The sequence below is a fragment of the Lepidochelys kempii genome, chromosome 12 (assembly GCF_965140285.1).
Source record: "Lepidochelys kempii isolate rLepKem1 chromosome 12, rLepKem1.hap1, whole genome shotgun sequence".
In the NCBI taxonomy this organism is placed as follows: Eukaryota; Metazoa; Chordata; order Testudines; family Cheloniidae; genus Lepidochelys; species Lepidochelys kempii.
The window spans coordinates 6,806,762-6,830,974 of NC_136391.1; the positions used below are offsets into that span (position 1 = coordinate 6,806,762).

Here is a 24,213-nt window from a genome sequence, read left to right on the forward strand (position 1 = left end):
TCAGAACCCCCAATTTGAGAAATGCTGGTCTCCCCTGTGATATCTGTATAGTATAGGGTAAAAAAAAAAACCCACAAAAGAGGATATTTCACAGGGGAAGACCATATTTCACGGCCTGTGACGCGTTTTTCATGGCCGTGAATTTGGTCGGGCCCTAATTATCATTTATTATTTGTATTGCCACAGCACTTAGGAGTCCTAGACACAGCCCCGGACCCCGGCATGCTAGGGGCTGTACAATCACAGACCCAAAAATAACATCCCTGCCCCCAGAGAGCTTCCAATCTAAACTGGACGGGTTTAAACAGAGATTTCAACTGTGCAAAAGATCTTGGAAGAGGGGGAAACAAGCCTCCCGTGTAAACCCTGGAGGGGAGGGAGACACAGCAGGGAGATGCTGCCGATAAATTTAATCTCAGCTGCACAAAGCAGTTTATACACCAATCATTTCACCCACCCCAGCCACCTCTGGGGTGCTATATTCCACTGCACAAGAGTTTACGACAGACTTGAAGGAGGCTGCATCAAACTGACCGAGCAGCAGGGGATTCAGCATGTAGAGTCCAAGCTGGAATTTCAGGCAAAAACTCTCCTGCTTCTGTAGAAAGAGCCACAGGATTGTGACCACACGTGGCCAACCTACCGTGAAACGTGGCACCATCCCAGCAGCACCACCCCCAGCTAAGGGCCAGCCCCGCTTGACTTTGGACATGTGTCAGGCTTGCCGCAGCACAAGGAGGCTACGCACAAAGTGATACGATGGGGGACTGGAACAAAAGCCTGCCCTCAAGGGGTGCGCCCACACCTGAATACTGCAAAGAATACGGAGAGCAGTGCTTGGTGTGGGCCCCCCCACCCCCCCAAGAGAGAACAGAGCCCCTCCAGCCACACAACAGCTAGAGCCTGGAGTAATACCCATGGATCTGAACTTCTTCTACCCCATCTGCTGAGCTAAGCCTCAGGCTTGAAACACACGCACGCCTACCTAGGAGACATCACAGCCCCTCCGCACCCTCACGTTTGTACTCTCCGCCCTCTATATATAGCCTGAGCCAAACCATCCTCCCTCTCTCACTTCCCTAGAGAGGTGTCAGGCAGCTGAGATTAATTAACTCCCTTGTAGACAATGCTGGGTTAGAGGGCAGGGCAGCAGCGTGAGGATGCCCTAGTTTGCCCATTACAAGTCATTTGCTCATTACCCTCCTGTTGCATTTCTGCACTGGGCTCCTTAGCTCAGCAGGGGGGGGGGGCACTCCCGCTCCGGAGCAGCTTGCAGTTGGGTAAGTCTTGCCCTGTCCCAGGGTCCAGGCTGTGCAATGGAGCAACGAGAACCACTGCCCTGGGAGTGCAGGGTAGGGGGTCTTAAGTAAGGGCTTGTCTACCAGGAAAGTGTTCCCAGTTACACCGGTATAACTAAACCACTATAGTTATGCTTGTGTGACTACCCACACGGACACACTTTTTCCAGCACAGCAGTGGCATTAGGCAGTTTAATTTACTCTGTGTTGGAAGGGGTTGAGCTAATCCAAAACAAAGCTGCTTTTTGATTGGAATAAGCGTCCACATGGGGAGTCCTACCAGTAGTCCCACCTTCTCAGCATCAAAGAGGACGCCGTTCCCATGTAGACAAGCCCTAAGAGGGTTTGGAGACTTCAGCAGGGCTACCAAGTCTTATCCTGCCCCTAAGAGACAGCTGTGCATACCCACAGGCCACACTACTGGGCAGGACTGGGGAACTTCTGCTCAAGAGAGGCCCATGGATAGGACAGCAGAGGAGTCATGGCCCATGGGCCAAAATGCAGTGAGGAAGTTTTTATACACACAGATCATGAAAAAATGGGTGTTTATCACTTGAAAAGGTTTTCTCTCCCCCCCATCCCACGCTCCTGCTGGTAATAGCTTCTCTAAAGTGATCACTCTCCTTACAATGTGTATGATAATCAAGGTGGGCCATTTTGTAAGGAGAGTGATCACTTATTTTGTAAGGAGAGTGATCACTTTAGAGAAGCTATTACCAGCAGGAGCGTGGGGTGGGGGGAGAGAAAACCTTTTGAAGTGATAAACACCCATTTTTTCATGATCTGTGTGTATAAAAACATCCTCACTGCATTTTCCACTTTTATGCATCCCATGAAGTGAGCTGTAGCTCACGAAAGCTTATGCTCAAATAAATTGGTTAGTCTCTAAGGTGTCACAAGTACTCCTTTTCTTTTAGACATACCAGGCAAGACCTAAGGGAGGAACACATTCACCTGGAGCATTCAGTTGCACAACATGAAAACCAAAAAATGAAAGTATCAGGCAACAGGAGCGTTGGGGGGCCGGGGGGAAGGGCAAAATCACCCAGACCGTGAATACCACCACAGCAAACTCCTGGTGTTTCCTCTAAAGAAAACATGCAAACTGTCTTGTGCTATTTGCCTGTCTTTAAGCCCGTACCAGGCTTCTCATGGTAGAGTAATTTCATTATCCTGGTTATCTTAAAAATGATAGGACTGAGGCTCAAGTCTGAGCAGAACTAAAGAAGAAATCCCAACTCTCGGCATCTCTGAAATAGAATTAAGCGAAGGGAGAATCTCTACGTTTCTTCTTCCTGTTCTGGGGCAGCCATCTGAGGGTAAGAGGAAGCCTGATTCACCTCTCCCATTCCCGGCTGTACGTCAGGAGTAGCGACCCTGGAGTCACATCAGTGCAGAACTGGTGTAAGTGAGGGGACAGTCAAGTCTTTTGAATTGAGGGACCAAAGGGGGACAAACTGTAAGACCAAGGGCCAAATTTTGCCCTGCTACATCCATGAAACCCCATTGAGGTCATGGGTGCTCCAGTGGAGTAACCGAGGGCCAAACTTGCTCACCTGGAGTACAACAGAATTTCAATATCCCCCTATCAAGTAGGGGATGATCTCAGGGGAGATCTAGCCCCACTGAAGACACTGGCAGTTCCACCACTGACTTCAGTGGGTCCAGGATTTCCCCCATTCTGAAGCCAGCAGGACAGAAGGGCCAGAAGCCTCGGCCAGTGGAGAAGTACAGGGCCAACCTGCCAAAAGCGTGACTGGGGAAGTTTCCCCAGGTTGGATGTGGGGATGCATTGAGCGGAGAGAGAGGAAGGAAGCACCAGTCAAGAGAGCCAGAGCCCAGGGACCCTGACAAGCTTGGTATGATTGGAATGGCTCTGAAAGTGGCCAAGTGGTGCAGGCCCCTTTCGCAGGACTCATCCAGGTGCCTGGCACAACAGGTGTATGTCACAGGCGTATTCGCTTGTGCCTGACGGAATCAGAGATTCAAGGAGAACAACACGTAGGCCCACGTTATGCACCCGCAGGGAAAGAAGGGCCCAGGAAATTGTGCTTGCCAAGACTGTTGCCCAGAGTAAGGTTGCAGAGGAAGCAGAGGGATGGTACTTGCATCCCAAGGTGAGACACACCTTAGACACCCCCTGGCTTAGAGTCAATTCTGATCTCACTGATGCCAACGTCAATCAGCTGTAACCACCATTGTAACCTATGGGGATTCAATGCTGCAAAATGGGTGCAACTCCATGGACATCAGTGGATTCATTATTCACCCAGGCATGAGATGAGAGTCAGGTGCAGAGCCCTCAAGACCCACACATCCCAGAAGCATGTTTTGCCCCATGGATCTGGTGCACTAGGCAGCAATGAAGTGGTTGACTGATACCTCAGGCTTAGGCCTCATTTCCTCCTCCCAATGGAAATCTTTTCTATTTAGATTTCTTTTGACAACCCAGGGCTCCCAGCCAAGGCAGGTCTGGTAGGTCTCTACTGATTCCCACACCATCCCCTCCTGGGTCTGTGCAGGAGGCTAGCGGTGATACTGGAGAGTCACACATTGCTAGCCAGCGCCAGCTGGTTTCCTGGGTGTTCCCACCAACAGTAGCCCCACATCACTGATAGGGAGAAGCACCTGGCTTCGTTAGTGCACCTGGACTGCACCGGGGACAGATCGTTCCTGTTCCATCCAAGCCCCTGGCCACACAGTCCGTGGCTCAGCTGTATCCATGGAAACTGGAGGACCCAATGCAGACAGGATGTATTTTTAGATGCCAAATCTCTCCCTAGCTGTTCTGACGCGGGGCTTCACGCGCAGCCATTGCGCACCACGCATGGCAGAGGGCGCTGCCTGGTAACTCTCCCTGCTCCTTGAGTGATGCGGGGCGGGGCGGGGGGGGGCATGCGGGGTCATGTGCCCACCCCCAGATTTGCGGCTTGGCTTGTACGGCGCATGCTCACACGGACTGAGCATGCTCAGTAATGCTGCTGAAGCCAGTTGCCCTCACTCTGCCCCTCCCCCCCCACTATCGGTATGCACAGATCGTCTCTACTCCACTGGGTATCTTGGCGCAACCCCTTGCCACTCAGCTCCCCAGAGGAGGCGGCTATAAAAAGGGTGCAGTGGAGACAGCGGCATGTGGAGGGATGGACTGAAATAGGAAGGAGCTGGAGCGGGAGAAAACAAGAGTGGCAAGGGAGCGTTCATCTACTCCAAATGCTCTTGTAAATTGAGCTTCTGGCAAAGGCTGGTCGAACATTTTCTGTCAGAACTGCAGGGGGGGGATTAATGCAAAATTGGGTTTTCAGCCAGAAAACGTTTTTGGGTGGAAATGTCTGCTCTCTCCTTTTTTTTCCTCATTAAAGTGACTGCCCAACCCAAAAATACTTTGAGGGTGAAATGTTGTTGAGGTGCCTCATGGGAGTTGCAGTATAAGTGCTTTGTTTCTCCCATTCTTCTCGAGAGACTGGGATTCCCAACTGGACTACTTCTCCCATGATGCACTGCAGCCATGCAACTGCACCACTTCCCCTCACCAAGAGGGTAGTCTGACCAGGGAGCCTGGCATGTAGGAGAGGCTGAAGGCAGAAGCACCCAAACTACAACTCCCATGAGGCACCATGGTGGCATTTCAGAATATTTTGAGTTTGGATTTTGCATTGAAAACTCTAAACTTTCCATGGAAACGGTCGACAAAAACAAAATTTCTTCATTTTTGCTGAAATTTTCCACAGAAAAGTCCTAATTTTTCAGATAAGCTCTAGTTCCAGCACTGGCAACTCAGGGCAGAAAGTCCCCAGCTCATGGGAGGCTTTGGGCACGACTCCAATGGTCACCCTTTACAGAAATGTCCTGGGGAATTTCATGGAGAAGACGACATTAACAGGGTTCTCTAGGAGATACTCTATCGACCTATGGAGTTTGACAGGGAATGAGCCTCCTGCTACAGAATTCCATGGGCTGTCCAGGAGAGAGACTTCTCTGTTCAGTTCTGCAGACCTTTTCCATAAGGGCGACCCCAGTAATGAGGTGGTTAATGCCTCAGTAAAGCAAGAAGGAGCGAATGCTGTACAGTGTGATGAGCAAACTGCGCCACAAACGGAGCCGCAGTCCCAGTGAACTCAGCCCTGCCAACGAGGTCGGGGGCTGCATTTCCCAAGCAGCACTTGCAGCCCTCTGTCAGGGAGATTTCTGGGCTGAGCCCCCCTGAAGACCCACCCACCCCCAGCACAGACCCAGGGGGGTTTCTATTCTAGCCAAAGAAATTATCCCAGGTGATGGAGCGTTCGGGCGGCACGCAACACGCAGACGGCGGGTTAACCCAAAGAGTGGTGGGGCAGACCTCTCTCTGATCACTATCCCCCATCACCATCATGGGGCACAACCATGGCTTTAACCCCCGACACACTTGAGCATTCAGCACAGGGAGTAGACCATGGCTGCACAAGAGCAGTGATGACCGCGGCACATCCATGGAAGGGTTAAAAAAAGTCTCTTCCCCCCCCCCCCCAGCTCAATATGGAAGAAACCTGGCACCTTTAACATGGCGGGGGGGGGTGGATTTTCATCCAGCCCCAGTTCAGGTCGGCAACCTTAAGGACATCAGAGAGGCAGCTGATCGATCATACAGCAGCAGGGAAAGGTCAGGCTGGCTGGGCAAGCAGTTAACACCCAGTTAATGAGCAAACCTCCAGTCTCCAGGCACTTGGAGAGGAAGGATGGTCCAGTGGTTAAGGCCCCAGCCTGAGACTTGGGAGATGGGAATTTTCTGCCACAGACTTCCTGTGTGATCTTCAGCAAGTCCCTTAGCCTCTCTAGGCCTTGCTTCCCTACCTGTACAATAGTGATAATGCCTCACAGGGATGGGGGTGAGCTAGGGCCATGGGGCCAGGCTACATAGATAGACGGGGGGTACTATTGTTAGTGTTACCCAGCTGCATCCATTTATATCTTACTGGGGATTCTCCCGCAGTTACCCAAGCTTGGGTGCAGGAATTTGTCCCTTAAATGTTATTTTTATTATATAATAGTTTGCCCTTCCACAGGGGAGGATCTCATAGCATCTCAGAACATTGTGAATACAGCCAGCCAGCACCCCCGGGAAGTAAGGAATGATCACCCCCATTTCACAGCTGGGGAAACTGAGGCACACACCAGCAAAGCGGCTTGCCCAGGTTCATGCAGCAAGTCAGTGGCAGATCTAGGAACCAAGCCCAGGAGTCCCAGCTCCAGTACATTAAGGCTTGTGAAAGCCATATTCTCGCCCTGCCAAGGTCCCAAGTCCACAACAAGTGAACAAGCCCCAACACATACAGCCTCATGGCATAACACAGCAGCCTTCCTATTCGCGAGAGCTCACCTAAGTCTCCATGCAAACAGCGGAGCACATGCACTGTGGAACAGCCCAGCCCAGGCTCCAGACTGGGTCAGCTGCTTGCTGGGTCTCCTTCTCTCTAACAGTGCATAGCAAAAAAAAATTTAACTACATCAGAAGCAGGAAGCCTGCCAAACAATCAGTGGGGCCACTGGAGGATCAAGGTGCTAAAAGGAGCACTCAGGGAAGGCAAGGCCATTGTGAAGAAGCTAAATGAATTCTTTGCATGAGTCTTCACTGCAGAGGAAGTGAGGGAGATTCCCACACCTGGCCATTCTGTTTAGGTGGCTAATCTGAAGAACTGTCCGAGAATGAGTGTCAGAAGTGGTTTTGGAACAAACGGATAAATTAAACAGTAATAAATCACCAGGACCAGAAGGTATTCACCTAGGAGTTCTGAAGGAACTCAAATATGAAATTGCAGAACTACTAAATGTGGTATGTAACCCATCACTTAAATCAGCTTCTGTATCAGATGACTGGAGGATAGCTAGGGTAACACCAATTTTTTAAAAAGGCTCCAGATGCGATCCTGGCAGCTACAGGCTGGTAAGCCTAACTTCAGTACCAGGCAAATTGAGTGACACTATAGTAAAGAAGAGAATTATCAGACACCTAGATGAACATGATTTGTTGGGAGAAGCGTTAACGTGGGTTTTGTAAAGGAAAATCATGCCTCCCTCATCTATTACAATTCTTTGATGGGGGCCCAATAAACGTGGACAAGGGTGAACCAGTGGATATAGTGTACTCAGACTTTCAGAAAGCCTTTGACAAGGTCCCTCACCAAAGGCTCTTAAGCAAAGTAAGCAATTATGGGATAAGAGGGAAGGTCCTCTCATGGATCAGAAACTGGTTAAAAGACAGGAAACAAAAAAGATAGGACTAAATCTAAACTAAACTTCAGTTTTCAGAACTGAGAGAAGAAAATAGTGGTCTCCCCAGGGAGCTGTACTGGGACAAGTGCTGTTCAACATCTTCATAAATGACCTGGAAAAAGGTGTAAACAGGGAGGTGGCAAAGTTTACAGACGATACAAATTTACTCAAGATCGTTAAGTCCAAAGCAGACTGTGAAGAGTTACAAAGGGATCTCACAAAACTGGGGGACTGGGCAACAAAATGGCAGATGAAACTCAAATGTTGATAAATGCAAAATAGTGCTAATTGGAAAACAATCTCAACTGTATATATAAAATGATGGGGTCTAAATGATCTGTTGCCACTCCAGAAAGATCTTAGAGTCATAGTGGATAGTTCTCTGAAAACGTTTGTTCAATGTGCAGCGGCAGTCAAAAAAGCGACCAGAATGTTGGGAACCATTAGGAATGCAATAGATAATAAGACAGTAAATATCATAATGCAGCTTTATAAATCCATGGTATGCCCACACCTTGCATACTGGCTATCATTTTATGGCAATCATCCTCAAATGCCAATGGATTGACGACAATGATGATGTGCAGTTCTGGTGCCCCATTTCAAAAGATATATTTTAAAATCATTACAGGGATGGAACAGCTTCCATATGAGGAGAGATTAAAAAGACTGGAACTGTTTAGTCTTGAAAAAAGACAAGTAAGGGTGGATATGATAGAGGTCTATAAAAATCATGAATGGTGTGGAGAAACAAGCATTATTTACCCATTCACATAAACACAAGAACCAGGGGTCACTCAATGAAATTAACAGGCAGCAGGTTTAAAACAAATAAAAGGAAGGACTTCACGCAACGCACAGTCAGCTTGTGGAACTTATTGTCAGGGGATGCTGAGAAGGCCAAAAGTATAACCGGGTTCAGAAAAGAATTAGATAAGTTCCTGGAGGATAGGTCCGTCTATGGCTATTGGCCAAGATGGTCAGAGATGCAACCCCATGCTGAGTGTTGCTAAGCTGCGAGATGTGGCATCTGGGCAATAGGGGATGAATCACTTGGTAACTCTCCTGTTCATTCCCTTTGAAGCATCTCACATTGGTCACTGTCAGAAGACAAGATACTGGGCTAGAGGGACGACTAGTCTGACCCACTAGGGCCATTCTTGTTTTTACGTGGTCGCTAGACCAGCTCCCCATCCATAGCTCTCCAGACGCCCTCCCGCAGCTCTCTGTACACAGCACGGGCCAAATAGGGTTCTTCAGGTTTCTCCCCATACCAATACACATCCAGCCACTCCATGAACCCACACAGACAGTGCAGTCACAAAAACCTGCTGGCCCAAAAGGCTTGAAAGGTTTGCAGCTTGCCTACAGCATAGGGCACCTGACTGGGAATCAGAAGGCCTGGATTCTATTCCTGGCTCTGCCATGGATTAGCTATGTTGCCTTGTGTCATAAATATAAAGGGAAGGGTAAACCCCTTTGAAATCCCTCCTGGCCAGGGGAAAGCTCCTCTCACCTGTAAAGGGTTAAGAAGCTAAAGGTAACCTCGCTGGCACCTGACCAAAATGACCAATGAGGAGACGAGATACTTTCAAAAGCTGGGAGGAGGGAGAGAAACAAAGGATCTCTGTGTGTCTATATGCTTTTTCTGCCGGGGATAGACCAGGAATGGAGTCTTTGAACTTTTAGTAAGTAATCTAGCTAGGTATGTGTTAAATTATGATTTCTTTAAATGGCTGAAAAAAGAATTGTGCTGAATAGAATAACTATTTCTGTCTATCTTTTTTGTAACTTAAGGTTTTGCCTAGAGGGGTTCTCTATGTTTTGAATCTAATTACCCTGTAAGGTATCTACCATCCTGATTTTACAGAGGTGATTTCTATTTACTTCTATTTCTATTAAAAGTCTTCTTGTAAGAAAACTGAATGCTTTTTCATTGTTCTCAGATCCAAGGGTTTGGGTCTGTGATCACCTATGCAAATTGGTGAGGCTTTTTATCCAACATTTCCCAGGAAAGGGGGGTGCAAGTGTTGGGAGGATTGTTCATTGTTCTTAAGATCCAAGGGTCTGGGTCTGTAGTCACCTAGGCAAATTGGTGAGGCTTTTTACCAAACCTTGTCCAGGAAGTGGGGTGCAAGGTTTTGGGAAGTATTTTGGGGGGAAAGACGTTTCCAAACAGCTCTTCCCCAGTAACCAGTATTTGTTTGGTGGTGGTAGCGGCCAATCCAAGGACAAAGGGTGGAATATTTTGTACCTTGGGGAAGTTTTGACCTAAGCTGGTAAAGATAAGCTTAGGAGGTTTTTCATGCAGGTCCCCACATCTATACCCTAGCGTTCAGAGTGGGGAAGGAACCTTGACACCTTGGGCAAATAACTTGGCCATTCCATGCCTCAGTTTCCCCATCTGTAAAACAGGAGGGCCAGTGTAACTATTCCTTTGTAAATCTCTGCGATCTAGAGATAACTGTGACTGGTATGGCTGTGTACTGGAGGTAGAGCTGACTCATTGCAAGGTGTTTCTGAAGTCCGAGCCCTGCATCAATCACAGCCCTGCCCCAGTGTTTAAACCCAGCTGTGAACCATGGCTGTGGGCCAACCATGTTCTGATATGGTTCCTTCCTGCCTGTGTGAATAGAAAGTAGTGGCCCATGTTCTCCCCTGGCTGACAGCCGCACTAGGAGTAAGACTCTGCTGCGACAGCCTCCTTGCTGGGGGATCATCCAGTTCTCCCCTGAGATGGTTTTATCTCGGATTGACAGACACCTTTGGGGACCCATCTGCTTAACCCACATTACTGGCTTGGACAGAGCCAGGGCGGTAGCACAATTTAAGCAGTTAGTTCTCAGAATAAAAACATGATTTAAACAGTGTCAAAGGACACTCACGGTGTCAACAGGGCGGCCTGGCAGAGCTCCCCTAGCAGAGACGCGATCCAGGACATGGTTCCTTCGCTTGACAATGAGAAGCCCTGTTATAATGCACGACCATGTTTCAGAGCAGCAGTTAGATAGGTATTCTGACAGAGCGGGCAGGGCTTTAAGAGGAGATGGGCTCAGCGTTAGCCGTGACATTCATAGAATCATAGACCATCAGGGTTGGAAGGGACCTCAGGAGGTCATCTAGTCCAACCCCCTGCTCAAAGCAGGACCAATCCCCAATTTTTGCCCTAGATCCCTAAATGGCCCCCTCAAGGATTGAACTCACAACCCTGGGTTTAGCAGGCCAATGCTCAAACCACTGAGCTATCCCTCCCCCCCCCAGCATGCTGGGGGCACTAGAATATGCACAAGCCAACAATCTACCTGCCTGAAAACTTGCTGACTGGCCTCTTCCCTAGTGACTAGTGGGCACTCAACACGGCATCCCAGTGCTGACGCACTGTATTCATGGAGGGGATGGCCCTTCAGTGCCTAGCCTTGTGCTGCAATCTCATGGCCAGGCCGAGGTATCGCAGGGTCTGAGAACTGTGATGACTGAGTGTAACATGTGGTACATATACTAGGACACAGTGCGAGTGAAGGACAGAGCCACACAATCAATTTTATCTCGACTCTCAATGTTCAGGCTTTTTGGAAGTTTGAGGCAGGCAAAAGGACTTGAAGGAGAATGGAAAAGCATTGTCCCTTTTTAGCTTAAGATCCCAGACCAGAAATAAAACAGCTTTATACTGAAGTTGCAAACAAACAATCGGAAGGTACATTCCCCCCGTGCAGGGCTCTGGGGTTCCCGGCAATGGCAGGTAACGGTCCTAAAGCAAAGCAGCTTCCCGTGTTTCTGGCATTACTCCAGGCACTCAGCCAGCCACACAGCAGTCGGGGGAACACTCGGTCCTGCCAGGAGATTAAGCGGAGGAGAAACTCTGGGGTGGCTCAGTGTATTGGGGCTGAGGAGTACATTCTGCCAGCAGTTTGGATTCTCAGAAGAAATGGAGTAGTTGAAATGGTTTGGACCACACTCAGCACGGACATAAGGAGATGCATCTCTCTACCCCATTCCTTGGCAACACCATTCCACCAAGAACAGAGTCCCTGCCAACCTCTGTCTTCAGCCCCTCAACTCAGGATTCAGACCTGGTCCCAGCACAGAAGCTATTTGAGCAGCATGTGTGGTCAGACTCCTGTGCTCTTCCTATCAACAACCTACAACACACCAGATCACACAGTGCTACTGACCTGCCCTCGTGACCAGGCAGGATGGGCAGCCTGATGCTAGCCTAGGTCATCGCATCTCCCCAGCAGATCTCCGCTGTGATGCTCCTCCTCAGTGAAATCCTGCAGAAGCTAAGCCTGCCCCCTCTTCTGTTCAACAGACTCCTATGGGAAATCAGCAGGCACCGCAGGCTCCTCTGCCACGGGTGTGCTGATGCCACCCTGCCTTGTACGTCTATTTCAGCAAACTGCCCTGCTGTGTGCTCTCGCACAACGTCAGTGCCGGCCACAGACGGACACCGGGATGAAAACAGCTGCCTGGAGCTCTGCCCAGAGGGGCGCTGGAAAGGGAAATGGTTTGAGGAGCCAGCGACCTTCCCCTCTACTCCTTGACTGCCATCCTACTGCAAAGCTGCATGGCAGTATTAGACTTATCCTTGCTCTTGGGTAACCAGGTCGAGAGAGACCAGGAAAAATGTCTTTCCAACTTGCCAGGAGACCATTCCCTGTCCTCCGAGGCCTGGCAACTGTAACCCACCATGCATCACTCAGACTTACTGACTGTAACACCCTCTACATAGGGCTAACAGCCAAGGCCACCCAAATTCCACCTTGCCCAACATTCAGCTGCCCACCTCCTGAGCAGGCCTGGTCATGGGAAGAACATCACACCCGGGCTCCGACTCAAGGCCTGCATGCTAATCGTAGTGCGTTGGGACCAAACCGTGTTATAACCTGGTCAGGGCACTCCTGTGTTCTAATGAGATCCCCTGGCACAGCAGACCTGCCTCTGTATATGGGGGCCCCACATGTGCTGCCATCTTTTCATCCACAACCCTCCAATCCAGCATCACTGGCCCAAGACACAAACAAGGAACAGGTACGGTAGGACTATTTGGGAGAGGGAGACTGGGGATTTTCTGTGCGAAGTCGGAGGTGGTGGAATACTCCCACCGAGAGTATCACACTGTGCTCTCCCCTGGCCATGTTCAGAGCCACGGGCTAATCCCACCAGAGTGCAATAGCCTCACCACACTAACTGGGGAGGAGACTTAAAGCAAAAGCCAAGAGACTGAACCCCAGGGGAGCCCAACCAGAGCCCATGTGGGCTTGTCGCTTATGCCTCTTATTTTGCTGTACTTCAGTCCTCAGATTCTGCAATGACTGGCTCTCTCTTACCACAAGAAAGAGAACCTGCACTGAAGCATAGAGGAGAAACACCCACTTGTTCCAGGGCTCAATTTAACTCCATGTAACACAGCCGGAGAGTCTGCTTCCAGGGGCTAGCTCTCCTCCTAATCCCACACTGCAGAAAGAAAAGCCTCCTCGAATCTCCCTCTACATGTGTCAGGCAGGGAGTGCTGATGAATGGACGGGCTGCTCTTTGCATTATCACAGCACCTAGAGGCTGCAGCCATGATCAGGCCCCATTGCGCCAGGCACTGTACAAAGTGAGGGCCAGCCCTGGCCCCAAGGAGCTATCAGAATAAAGGAGCACGTCCTGCCTTTGCTCCCAGAGACCCTCTCCTGCAGATCTCAGAGTACAGGCAAAGAAGCAAACGAAAGGCAACCACGTTGGGCTTTCACTGCACCGGCGAACTACAGCCAAACCTCCTGGAGAAGGAATAAACTGTACGTCAGGGAGAGAATATTTATTATGAAGCTTCGGGAAGGATTCTAAGAACGGGAGAGGGAAAGAGCAGGGGAGGCTATAAAGAGCAGTGTCCCTGTAAGGGCGGCGCAAACAGATCACACAGTGCCCGCCGTTACGCTCATGAATTACAACGCTGCACTGGGGATCTTTGAGCAAACTGAACGACTTGTTGGCTCCCCGGCGGTTCCGTCTGCCACACACGCAGGCACGGCCTGCTGGCACGGCGGCTAATGTGTCAGCACGCCTGCTTGGTGCCGGCCCCCACTCCTTAGGAGTCCCATCACGGAGCCTTTGGGCTAATACAGGAATCCTTGATCGACGGGGAGTAACGAAACCACCTCCTGGAGGAGCCAGGCCTGGCCCAGCGCCAGATGGAGGAGCGAAGGAGAGTTGGAGCAATCGGAGGAGGAGGGAGGCAAGGGAAGCATTCAGGAGGAGACCCTGAATCACGAGTGTGTAGAACAAGGCCGCAGCGAAATAGGAGGCAAGGGAGTTTCGCCTCCCCCCATCCCCAACTGGCAATGGATGGAGAAAGCTTACATCAGAGCGTCACAGTCTAACCTGGAGTCCCTGAGGAGGGGAGGGGAGGGCACCACTGGTTCAATGTCAATACCAAGGGAAAGCATCCTCATACAATTCATCTTGGCCCCTTGCAGAGCACATTTTTCCCCAGTAGGGTCTGCTCCCCTCCCCTCCCCACTCTAGGAAAGATCAGTGGCCCCGCACACACGGCACCCCAGTTTGGACAGATCCCAGGGCAAGAGAATCGGCATCATTCTCCAGCATCCCTCCAGTCCCTACCCCAAGAAGCCCAGGCCGGAAGGCCACCCAGCTGGTGCCAACATTCTCGCTGCTTTCACAATGCCTTAGACGCCAGCGGCGGGAGAGTCCCATGCCAAGGGAAGCTCGCCCCCTACTGGTCAACAAGAGAGCAGCACGTTCCATGCGGGGCACGGGCCCAGACACGAGGGTATGTACGCACTTTCACATCCACTCTGTCACATGGAAGGCTGAGGTCTGGTTCAGTCTCGTCTGTGTAGATGGAACCATGTTACAGATTTCTATTACAGCCCTGATCTTTCCTGATACTGTAAAACACTTTGGTCCCCAAAGAACTAAACCGTTTTATACATACATCAACATAACAACCTAACATCTGGTTAGGTGCTATTGTGAGCTAATGAGATCCCCAAGCACAGCAGCCTTGACCGTGAAGAGGGACCCATTATATACTGATTGTCTACATGGGCTGCAGCTATGGCTGACTGTAACCTATTCTCCACCCCCAATCCCCAGAGCTCAGAGCAGGAAAGCCAAAAAAAAAAAAAAAAAAAAAAAAGCAGCCAGACAGCGCAGGAGGGTTTGGAGCAAGAAAGAAAACAGACAGTACCCATGCCTATTCCAGCACTTTCCCTGCAGCAGCTCCTCTAGCCTGCCATAAGAGGGATCCTGGCTTCAGCCACATCTCCTTACTCGCTTGGTGACACTCCAACAAGGTGGGTGCTCATAAAAACCAGCAGATTATGCACCTCAGGTCAGCTTCCAGATATCCTGTCTGGGTCCCCCACCAGTTGGTCATGGCTTCCCTCGTTACAGACTGGGCTGCCTCCTCCCCCAGCTCCAGCCCTTGCTGGGGTGCAGGGGATTAGCCTCTGGAGGAGATCAAGGATCTCTTCGGGTCTGAGATGCAGGAGCGCTGGATTCTATTGACCTAGACAAGTCATGTTCCCACTTTGTGCCTCAGTTTCCCTATCTATAAAGTGCAGATAATGACACTGTCCTACTTTGTGATCTACTGATTAAAAGTGCTATAGAAGAGCTAGGGATTATTGTTACAGCAAAAAGATCCTACCAGAATATCTCCATATTCTCCTGTTGGGGGCCATTACTGCAGAGTACTGCAGTAAAACCAAGAGTTAGAGCTGTTCTTCGGGGTTGTGAATCCTGCCCCGCAAACATGATGAGGAGCTGCAGCTAACTCAGAGCCCCAGACATATTTGGGGCCAAGTACAGGCCCTTTTCTTTGCCACCTCACAGCCCTATCATAGGTTGGGGGCCCCAAACACACAGTGCCCCCATCAGAGGGACCCGCTGCCATAGTACACCCTGAATTGCCCAGTCACAGCATCCTGGCAGATGCACAGGCTGTTGGCAACCAGAAGCAACACAGGGAAAAAGCCAAGCGAGATCCCCAGGTACCGTGGGTGGGCAGGCAGTGGTGCCGTTCGGCAGCAGGGGAAGTCAGGACTCTCCAGTGCCCATCCTGTCCGAGGAACCCTGACGCAGTACGGGGGTGCTGACCCACCCGCACATACCAGGGTTTGGGATCAATCACTGGTCCCGTGGAGGAGGAGGCAGAAAGCATCATGCGTCACATAGGGCATAACTGCGGCCTCCTGCACGGAGAAATGGCCCCCTTCTCCATTCCTTAACCACCCCCCACAGCAACAGGCAGATTACCGAGCAGGATGGAGGTCAATACCCCAGAAAAAACTGCTGGCTGCAGGGAATTTGCTGGTCACTGAGGAAAAACAAACTAGACTTACATGGCACTTCACGTTTCCAAGCACTGCACAAACATTGACTAGCTAAGGAGAGAGAAGGATCAGGGAAGGAGAAAAACTGCCCCCAAAAGTGAAAGATACCCAGACTCTGAACCAACCTGGACTCCTGCAGCCAGCCAACCCATCCCACCGCCTCCTGTTCAGGAGTCAATAAAGAAGAACTCTCCACCACTATTTTCTTGCATAAAGCCACATCCCCACCCTCTCCTCTAGACAGACACCTGACCAAGGGCTCAAGCCAGTCTCTGATGAGGTCTGCGCCTGGGGATTTCCCCCGACTCGCAGGATTTTGCCCCAAGTCATTATGCCACTGCAGTGCCGCTGAAAGTAGCTATATCAATTTAAGAATCTTTGCTTGAGCTAGAAGTAGGAAAACCCATTCGACTTTAGCTTGGAAAGTAACTTGGCCATCAGCCCAGCAGACGGAACAGTGCCTTTGGAATGGTGTCGAAAAAAACAAACAGCATTTACCTGTTAATAATTCTATCTTATGTCCCAGAACCTTCATTGTGATTCGTATTCTCCCAACAGGTGAAAATGGCAAGGGGGGGGGGGAGGGAAGCTCTTGGAGACAATCAGTAAGGAAAATCCACTAGCGAGGGATGATCAGAGTCCTCTGAGCCCAAAGCAGCTTGGATCAGGAATGAAACAGGGCGCCTGGATGGAGTGGGAAGTGCAACATGGAGCATATGTGTGTGTGTGAGAGAGTGAGTGAGAGAGAGAAGGCGCGAGACTGGCTGTTCAATGCAGATAGGTAGGAGCTTCACCCATTTCACAAAAAAAGACCAAAAAAACCCACCCCTCACTTATGCTGCAAAAATGCCAGGCATTAAAAAAGCCGATAGCCTGGCACCGCACGGCTGGGGTTTTCCAGGCACAGATGGACCGCCAACCCAGGCTGTGGGCTCGGAGACAAAACCCCAGCCGCCCCCCCTCCTTCTCGAACAAAAGAGCAAAGCTTTCTCTCGCTACACAACAGTTGTCATGTCTGCAAAGCTGGGGGGGGGGGTCTGCCGGCACGCATGCAGCAACAAGGGGCGCCGGGAAAGCAGGGCTGCTTCCCAGCTCCAAAGAGGGACGCCCACCCTCAAAGGCCAGGCTACCGGGGTGGTGAAATGCAGCCCGATTTTACCTTTGAGCGCTATACAAATAGGGCCCCGTTTTTAGGGCCGCCGCTGGGAAGCTCGTGCCTGGACCAACCAGCTGCAGAAGAGCCAAGAACCGATCCCCCCTACCCCCGCTTGCGTTTCCACCTCCCTGGGTCCGATCTGGGCAGAAAGGCTTTACTGGGGGAGGGGGGCATTCTCGTGGGGTGGGGGTGACTTCCAGGAGGTGGGGAATGGGCACGGGGGAAGGGGGGGGGAGAGACACGGGAGGGGGGGCCGCGCCCCCAAGACTCACCAGATCAGTCCGATGCAGGGCGGGGGTCTCCGGCTGCCCTCTGCGCCTCTCTCTTTGCAGCCTCCCGGCGGTAAAGTCCCCACGCGCGGGCGGGTCGCGAGCCCCCCGCCCCGCCGCCGCACCGCGTCGCCCCCAGGCTCGGTCCCGGGGGGGTGGGGGGGGCAGGGGAGGCAGCCGGCCGGCGCGGGCTGTAAATCCACCCACGTGCGGGGGCTCGTCTGGCTGGGGCGGCGGGAGGATGCGGCTGCCGGCGGCGCGGGGTTTGCAGCCAGGGGGAGGGAGCGGCTGGGCTGCCCCGCTTTAAAGGGGAGAGGAGGCACCGCTGCGTCGGGGAGGGCTCGGGGCGCGCAGCGCGCAGCGGCGGCGCGGGGAGCGGGGAGCGGGCGCACCGCACCGGGCAGCGCAGCGCAGCGCAGCGCGGGAGGGAGGGAGGCAGCGCTCAGCCCGGCTGCGGCTGCCCGGCCCGGGACTGGGGCTGGCAGCTGGCACCGCAGGGGGGCCCCGCGAGGCCGGGGGCGTGGAGGGCAGAAGCCTGGCGGCGTCTAGACCCGCACCTGCAGAAAGGGGCCTGGGGGTTACAGTGGAGGAGAAGCTGGATACGGGTCAGCCCTGTGCCCTCCTTGCCCAGACGGCGAATGGCATCTTGGGCTGTAGTAATAGGAGCTTTGCCAGCAGATGGAGGGACGTGATTATTCCCCTCGGCTCTGCACTGGTGAGGCTGCGGCTGGAGTACTGCGTCCAGTTTTGGGGGCCCCCCCCTACAGAAAGGATGTGGAAAAATTGGAATGAGTCCAGCGGAGGGCAACAAAAACGATCGGGAGATTATGAGGAGAGGCTGAGGGAGCTGGGATTGTTTAGTCTGCAGAAGAGAAGAATGAGGGGGGATTTGATAGCTGCCTTCAACCACCTGAAAGGGGGTTCCAAAGAGGATGGATCTAGACTGTTCTCAATGGTAGCAGAGGACAGAACAAGGAGTAATGGTCTCAAGTTGCAGTGGGGGAGATTTAGGTTGGATATTAGGAAAAACAATTTCGCTAGGAGGGTGGTGAAACACTGGAATGCGTTACCTAGGGAGGTGGTGGAATCTCCTTCCTTAGAGGTTTTTAAGGTCAGGCTTGACAAAGCCCTGGCTGGGATGATTTAACTGGGAATTGGTCCTGCTTTGAGCAGGGGGTTGGACTAGATGACCTCCTGAGGTCTCTTCAAACCCTGATATTCTATGATTCTCACATCTGTTACCCCCCTAAAGATGATGGTGAGCCCAGGGCTAGGGTGCAGCCCCTCTGCTCAGTCCACATGTGCTGGAGCTGAACCTGCTGAGGTGCTAGCCAGGGCATGTGAACTGCAAAGCCTGAGCCTTGACTTTAACTAGGGGAGAGTGGCTAGTAGGTACACCTTGCTGCCCGTTCCTGCACCAGCCCCTATCATAGCCCTATACTGAATGCAGCCAAACGAGTTTTGTTTCTTAGCCTCAGTGGCAGGGCCTTGTGCTTCTGGAGCAGGGGGATCTATGTTCTGTCCTGACGGTAGCCCGTTAGCAGCCCAGTAAACCCCATATTCCACTCCAAAACCCAGCACTCACTGGAACCAGCTGAACATTTTCAACAGGAATTTGTAGCAGGGATGAAAACGTTTCCGCTTTCCACATTACACACTAGTTGCCAAAGCCACCAACTGGCACTGATTTATAAATGATTTTTAAGCATCTCATTTATTTCCCAGCCTATGTAAGTCACGGTTTTGACCTAAGGTCAGTTGCTTTCGCTTCCTTTGAGCAAGAAAGAAGTTCTAGGCCAAAAGCTAGCGGTATGTTAAGTGCTGTGTTCAGGCTGAGATTGTAAAGGGCAAATGCTGCCCTCTGAGTGTGGAGCGACCTGGACTGGGACAGTTACGCTGCACGCGGAGGCAGGATTTAGGGATGCTGTGCAGGGGATCTGCAACTCCAGCATACCTCAAAGCTCCATGAAGGCTCTCTCTCTGTGGTATCAATATCTCCTGCTCACGCTGGAGCCAATGGGAGCTCAAGGTTCACATTACCTCTGAAGAAATCCATTTAACCACTCGCAGAGTAACAAAGGCATAATGACGCCAAGATGCAGGTGTTATGGAGCCCTTAACTTTTGAATGATCATGAATTTATCAATTTTAAGACCAGAAGGGACCTTTATGATCATCTAGTCCAGCGTTTCCCAAACGGTTTTGGCCACAGAACACTTTTTAGCCTATTACAGAACACGCATAATATTATTTTGCAGTCGTTTGGTTTTCAAATAAAAAATTGCGTTATTTAGGCTCAAATATATTTTATTGTATAAAACAAAGCAAAAACACAAATTTAAAATAACGTGAACTAACAATTTCTAACTGGGAAGCACGCACAAAGTAGTGCAAAAATCAAGTGCAAGAGTCAAAATTAAATTCTAGATCCTTTCACGGAACACCTGTTCACATCATGTGGAACACCAGTGTTCCACGGAGCACAGCTTGGGAAATGCTGATCTAGTCTGACCTCCTGCACGACACAGGCCAGAGAACCTCACTCAGTAATTTCTGCATGAAGCCAATAACTTCTGTTGGAGCTATAGCATAATTTAGAGAAAGAGATCCAGATTTTACTGCAAGCGATGCGGGGGATTCCCTTGCTAAATTCTGGCTTACAACTGTGACATTAAAGTCTCAATCTTAACAGGTTTTTGCTTAAAATGTATTTCCATATATTTAGGAGTTGCCATGTGACCTCAGATCATTTGGTTGTAGTGAGCTGGTGGTTCAGAAAATTACTAATGAACTAGTTCACTTTCCTTGCCCCAGATTCTGATCTCACTCACACTTGTGTAACTCTGCAGGAACTGCATTGACTCCACTAGAGTTACCCTGCATTTACCTGGGCATTAGAATCTGGCTTCTTGTCATAAAAATCCCAGGACTCAAAGATCTTTCAGGATAAAGGCTGATAGAGATGTATAGAGACGGAAGCCACAAGCTTCACCCTGTTCTCTCTTTAGCTGACCAACAAGGTTGCTCTAATACCAATGTATTGTGCAATGTCTTAAAATGACAAACACACATCCCTACAATGGGAAAACCTGTAGGCTGCTAAGTATATTCATTCAAGGAGGGTTCATAACTTCTGATAACTCCCATTATTCTCACCACCCGAGTGGAATAAGTGGCTGATGAGACACAAACTATTGATATAAACATTTAATTTCATCGTCGGTGCATCATCACTCATCTATTATCATACTTTGTGTGTCACCTGGCAGCCCTTTTTAATTTTAATTCGACCTTTCTGCCGTATGAACAGAACATCTAATAGCTAAGTATCAGGTATAGCATTAATCTTCACTTACCAGTGAGAACTCCTGAGAGAACATGAAAACACAGAGTGCATTTAATCCCCACAATTTACTACCAGACAGGTCACCAGCAATCACATGGCCTTAAAGTCTGCACTCTATGGTCAGTCATCTCACCATGGCTGGGAAAATTATGGGTCTGAATTTCATGGTGCTTCCCTAAGTCACGGGGGAAAGATGAGCAAGGAGAGAAAATACAGAACTCAAAGGTTTATGTGTATTTCTGCTATGGGAATAAAATGGACCAGATTTCAGTCTCATTTACACCAGCGTAAACCTGGACTAACTCAACTGACTTCCAGGGACTTATACCACTGTAAATAAGATCAGCATCTGGCCATCATCTCTGCACCAAGTCGAGCTTTATTGAATAATGGAATAAAGGATTTTAGATGGATACCCATTAAGAAGAACAGCCTGCGTGCCAGAAATAAATTGCAATATTAATTAGACCTCCAAAAGCACAGGCTTTCTGTACAGTAAGCCAGAGAATGTAGAACACAGTTTGACAGATACTTCAGAAACAGAGCTTGTGAAAAGAATACATCTGTTGGTAGGACAAATGTGTTGTGCATGGAAGTTGTGTGTTTGAAGAGAGAGAAGATGGGGTTCTGCAGTATGGATTTTTCCACATTGCTTTTCAATTCAGGTCAACATAGCATTTTCCACATTGCTTTTCATTGTGCTTTTAGTTCAGCCAACCAAAGCTAAGAGGGTTGAATATTGGTTGGGCTCTAGAAGGAAGATCAGGAAGGCCAAGGTTCTAAAACGTGGATGCCAAGAAGACCTAGGCTCGAGGAGACAGATTAAGCCTGTTCCTGGTCTTGCAGGATTGGTTTCTAGATGCCCAAGAAGTTTGAGTTCCAAAAGACAATGCTCCAGCTCCCATCGAAAAGCCTTGGCTTGATTTGTCCAAGTCAGTTCCTAGGAAGTTTGAGTTCTAGAAGTTAAGACCACCCAGAAGCTTTTCATTACAGGATTAGGACCTCCCAGAAGGCCCACCCACCAGAAATTAATGCCTGCTACTGATGGCTCGAGTTTTAGAAGTTTGACCCCATCTCAAGAAGTTTTGAGTTCCAGAAAGCTTGAGTCCCAGAGTCCCTGGGAAAGGTTTTAAGTTCTAGTATTTATACCCACAGGGGCTTGGGTTCTACACACCTTGAAGGGCTGGTGTCTAGTGACTGATCCCTAGAAGCAGTAACCGTTTTGTGCTATGGGCTAAGCCACTGTACACTAAGCAACTCTAGTATCCAGGAAGCTGAAATAAATGGCAATTTTAAGACCAGACTGAGTGCATCTTAAGAGAAAGGACTTAAATGAGGCTGTGGAAACAAAGTAGAGTGGTGTTGTGGATGTGAAAATGGGGTGGGTGTCTTGAGCCAATCTTGGGAGCAACATTCACATGTTCCACGACAGCAGTCACCAGGGCTCCAGGCTAAAGGATGTGCTTGACTTCAAGGCACTGAGGAGATGGTGGCCTCTTAGGGTCAGAATTAAACCTGTTGGGCTCCTTGGAACCTTCTCTGATTTGACCTGGACCTCAGTGGGCATAGGCACCAGGGGCCCTATTCTGATCTCATTTACAGCAGGGTAAATCTGGATTTACCCTGGTGTAGCTGAGAGCAGAATCTGGAGCAAAGACACCCATAGGCCAAAACATTGATTAAATCCTGTTCCCACTGAAGTCAATGGGGATTTTGATTGACTTTAATGGGACCAGAGCTTGGCCCAGGGAAACAAAAACAAAAAGAGGGTTGCCTAGAAAATATCCAGCCTTTGGCATTCAGGGACTTCCTGCAGGAATACAGGGCCTGATTCCCACCCCAACCCCACCCCCTGAGTATGTACCCCCAGGGCCAGGTGGGATTGTACTTGGGCAGAGAGCCTGAGCTGCCACCTATGTCACCATGGCCACACTGATGGTTTTGGTGCACTAGGTCGAACAGAGCTAGGATGTGTAGATCTACCTGAGCTGGGAATCACAGCTCTCAGTTGCTGTGTAGACAGCCTGTCTTTGCTGTAGGTGAGATCAGAATTAGACCCACTGGCTTGGCTATACCATAACCCCCCAACGAGCCAGCCAGTCTGATATCCTGTTGCCCATGTGGTTGAACGCAAATGCTTTGGAAGAAGGGACAAAACCCCTAAAAGAATATAATTGTGCCTGCTTTTTGCACAGTAGAACAGGGTGAAATTTCTCCTTGATCCCAGCTGGCGGCCAGCTTTGTATCTTGAAGCATGACAACTGGTGGGTCTTGTAATTTTATCTGTGCTAGAGGTTTCTTTGCAGAAACAATCAATCAAGAGATGTTTCTCCTGCCAGAACTTTGGCAGGATGCCCAAAAGCTGCGTTCCAGCCCTTTCCAATACTTAATCTCCCAACTGCTCCTTAATTCTTCTCCGAAACACCGCAGTGGGGTTGACCAGTCTGGGGGCGTCACGGAAGTCAGGTGCAGGGAACAAGACATCAGTGGGGTCCCACTTGATTCACACACACTTTAGATGGAGGGATGTCAGCTCAGCCACACTAAAAGTGACACCTGCACAGATGCTCCAAAACAATGCTCATCGCCTCCCCGGACAATGAGCAAAACCTACGGCCTCCTATTCCACTGAGATCCTCGCAGCGGGGCCGGCCCGGTTCCAGATGAACCCTGCAAAGTCACACACAGATCAGATCCAGTTTGGTTCCATTGTCAGCAGGAAGTTGTCCGTCACCGGTCGGTCTGGTTGTTCTTCCACCTTGCACTGAAAGCCGGAGTGGGAGGAGGAAGGGAAGGCAGCCAGGTGAGTCAGGGCTCGGTCATAAGACCGAGCACACTCCATTGACTCAGCAGTTCAGGGAAGTCTGGGCTTCTGCCGTAATTGCAGTGTCATCTGCCAAAGCCGTCTTTAAACCTTTGCCAGGCAATAGGTTGAATATATTAGACACAAGGACCCACATGACAGAAATAAAAGGCAGCATCATTAACCCCCTCATTCCCAAATGCACATCACTAATTCTCCCCACCACACCCCTGCGAACAAACACGACAGCAATGGCCTATGCAGCTGCTAGATGCTAGAGATGCTAGCTTAAGCCACAGTGATGGGGAACTAGGCCCCTGGTTGCAGAATACTGCCGTAGTTTGTTTTACAATGATATAACCCAGGGACACATCATTCACCAGGCCTTCAACATGTATCATTCACCACCTCCATAGACACGCCCGTTTCATTTTCCAGGGCACTCCGAGTGCCAACACCCACACACAGCTACAACAGGGAGTACTGGATTGTTCTTTCATTGATGTGAAAGCAGCAGCTGTCTCTGTGTGTCCCATGAATTACTTTTGTAATAGCTCTGTATTGGGCAGATGCTACTGTGTCCGGGGATGTGCAAAGAGTGAGTTAGCTGCATACCAGAGAGTTCATGGACCAAATCCAGACCTGGTGTAAGCTGGTGAGGTTTAGTTGAAGCCCAGGGAGTTGCAATCATTTACACTAGGCCTGCATGTTACATCCTGTGTACATGTATCCTTAGAACTAACATTACTGTCAGCT

General features: G+C 50.2%; 1 protein-coding gene across 4 annotated transcripts in view; it reads right to left on the bottom strand.

Annotated features, from left to right (window-relative positions):
- NDRG4 (NDRG family member 4) overlaps positions 1–17,667 on the bottom strand; it is a 90,868-nt gene extending 73,201 nt beyond the window's left edge. The window contains exon 1 of one of the 4 annotated variants that reach the window (XM_073307342.2): positions 17,312–17,667. Coding sequence is in view for 3 of the 4 variants with exons in the window: in XM_073307347.2 (XP_073163448.1) it covers positions 16,382–16,418 (37 nt within the window). In the remaining variant the exon portion in view is untranslated. Of the gene's footprint in view, positions 1–16,381; positions 16,551–17,311 lie in introns of those variants that run through there. The other 3 variants (XM_073307347.2, XM_073307339.2, XM_073307340.2) reach the window with 3 other exon arrangements.
- Positions 17,668–24,213: the final 6,546 nt, after the last annotated feature.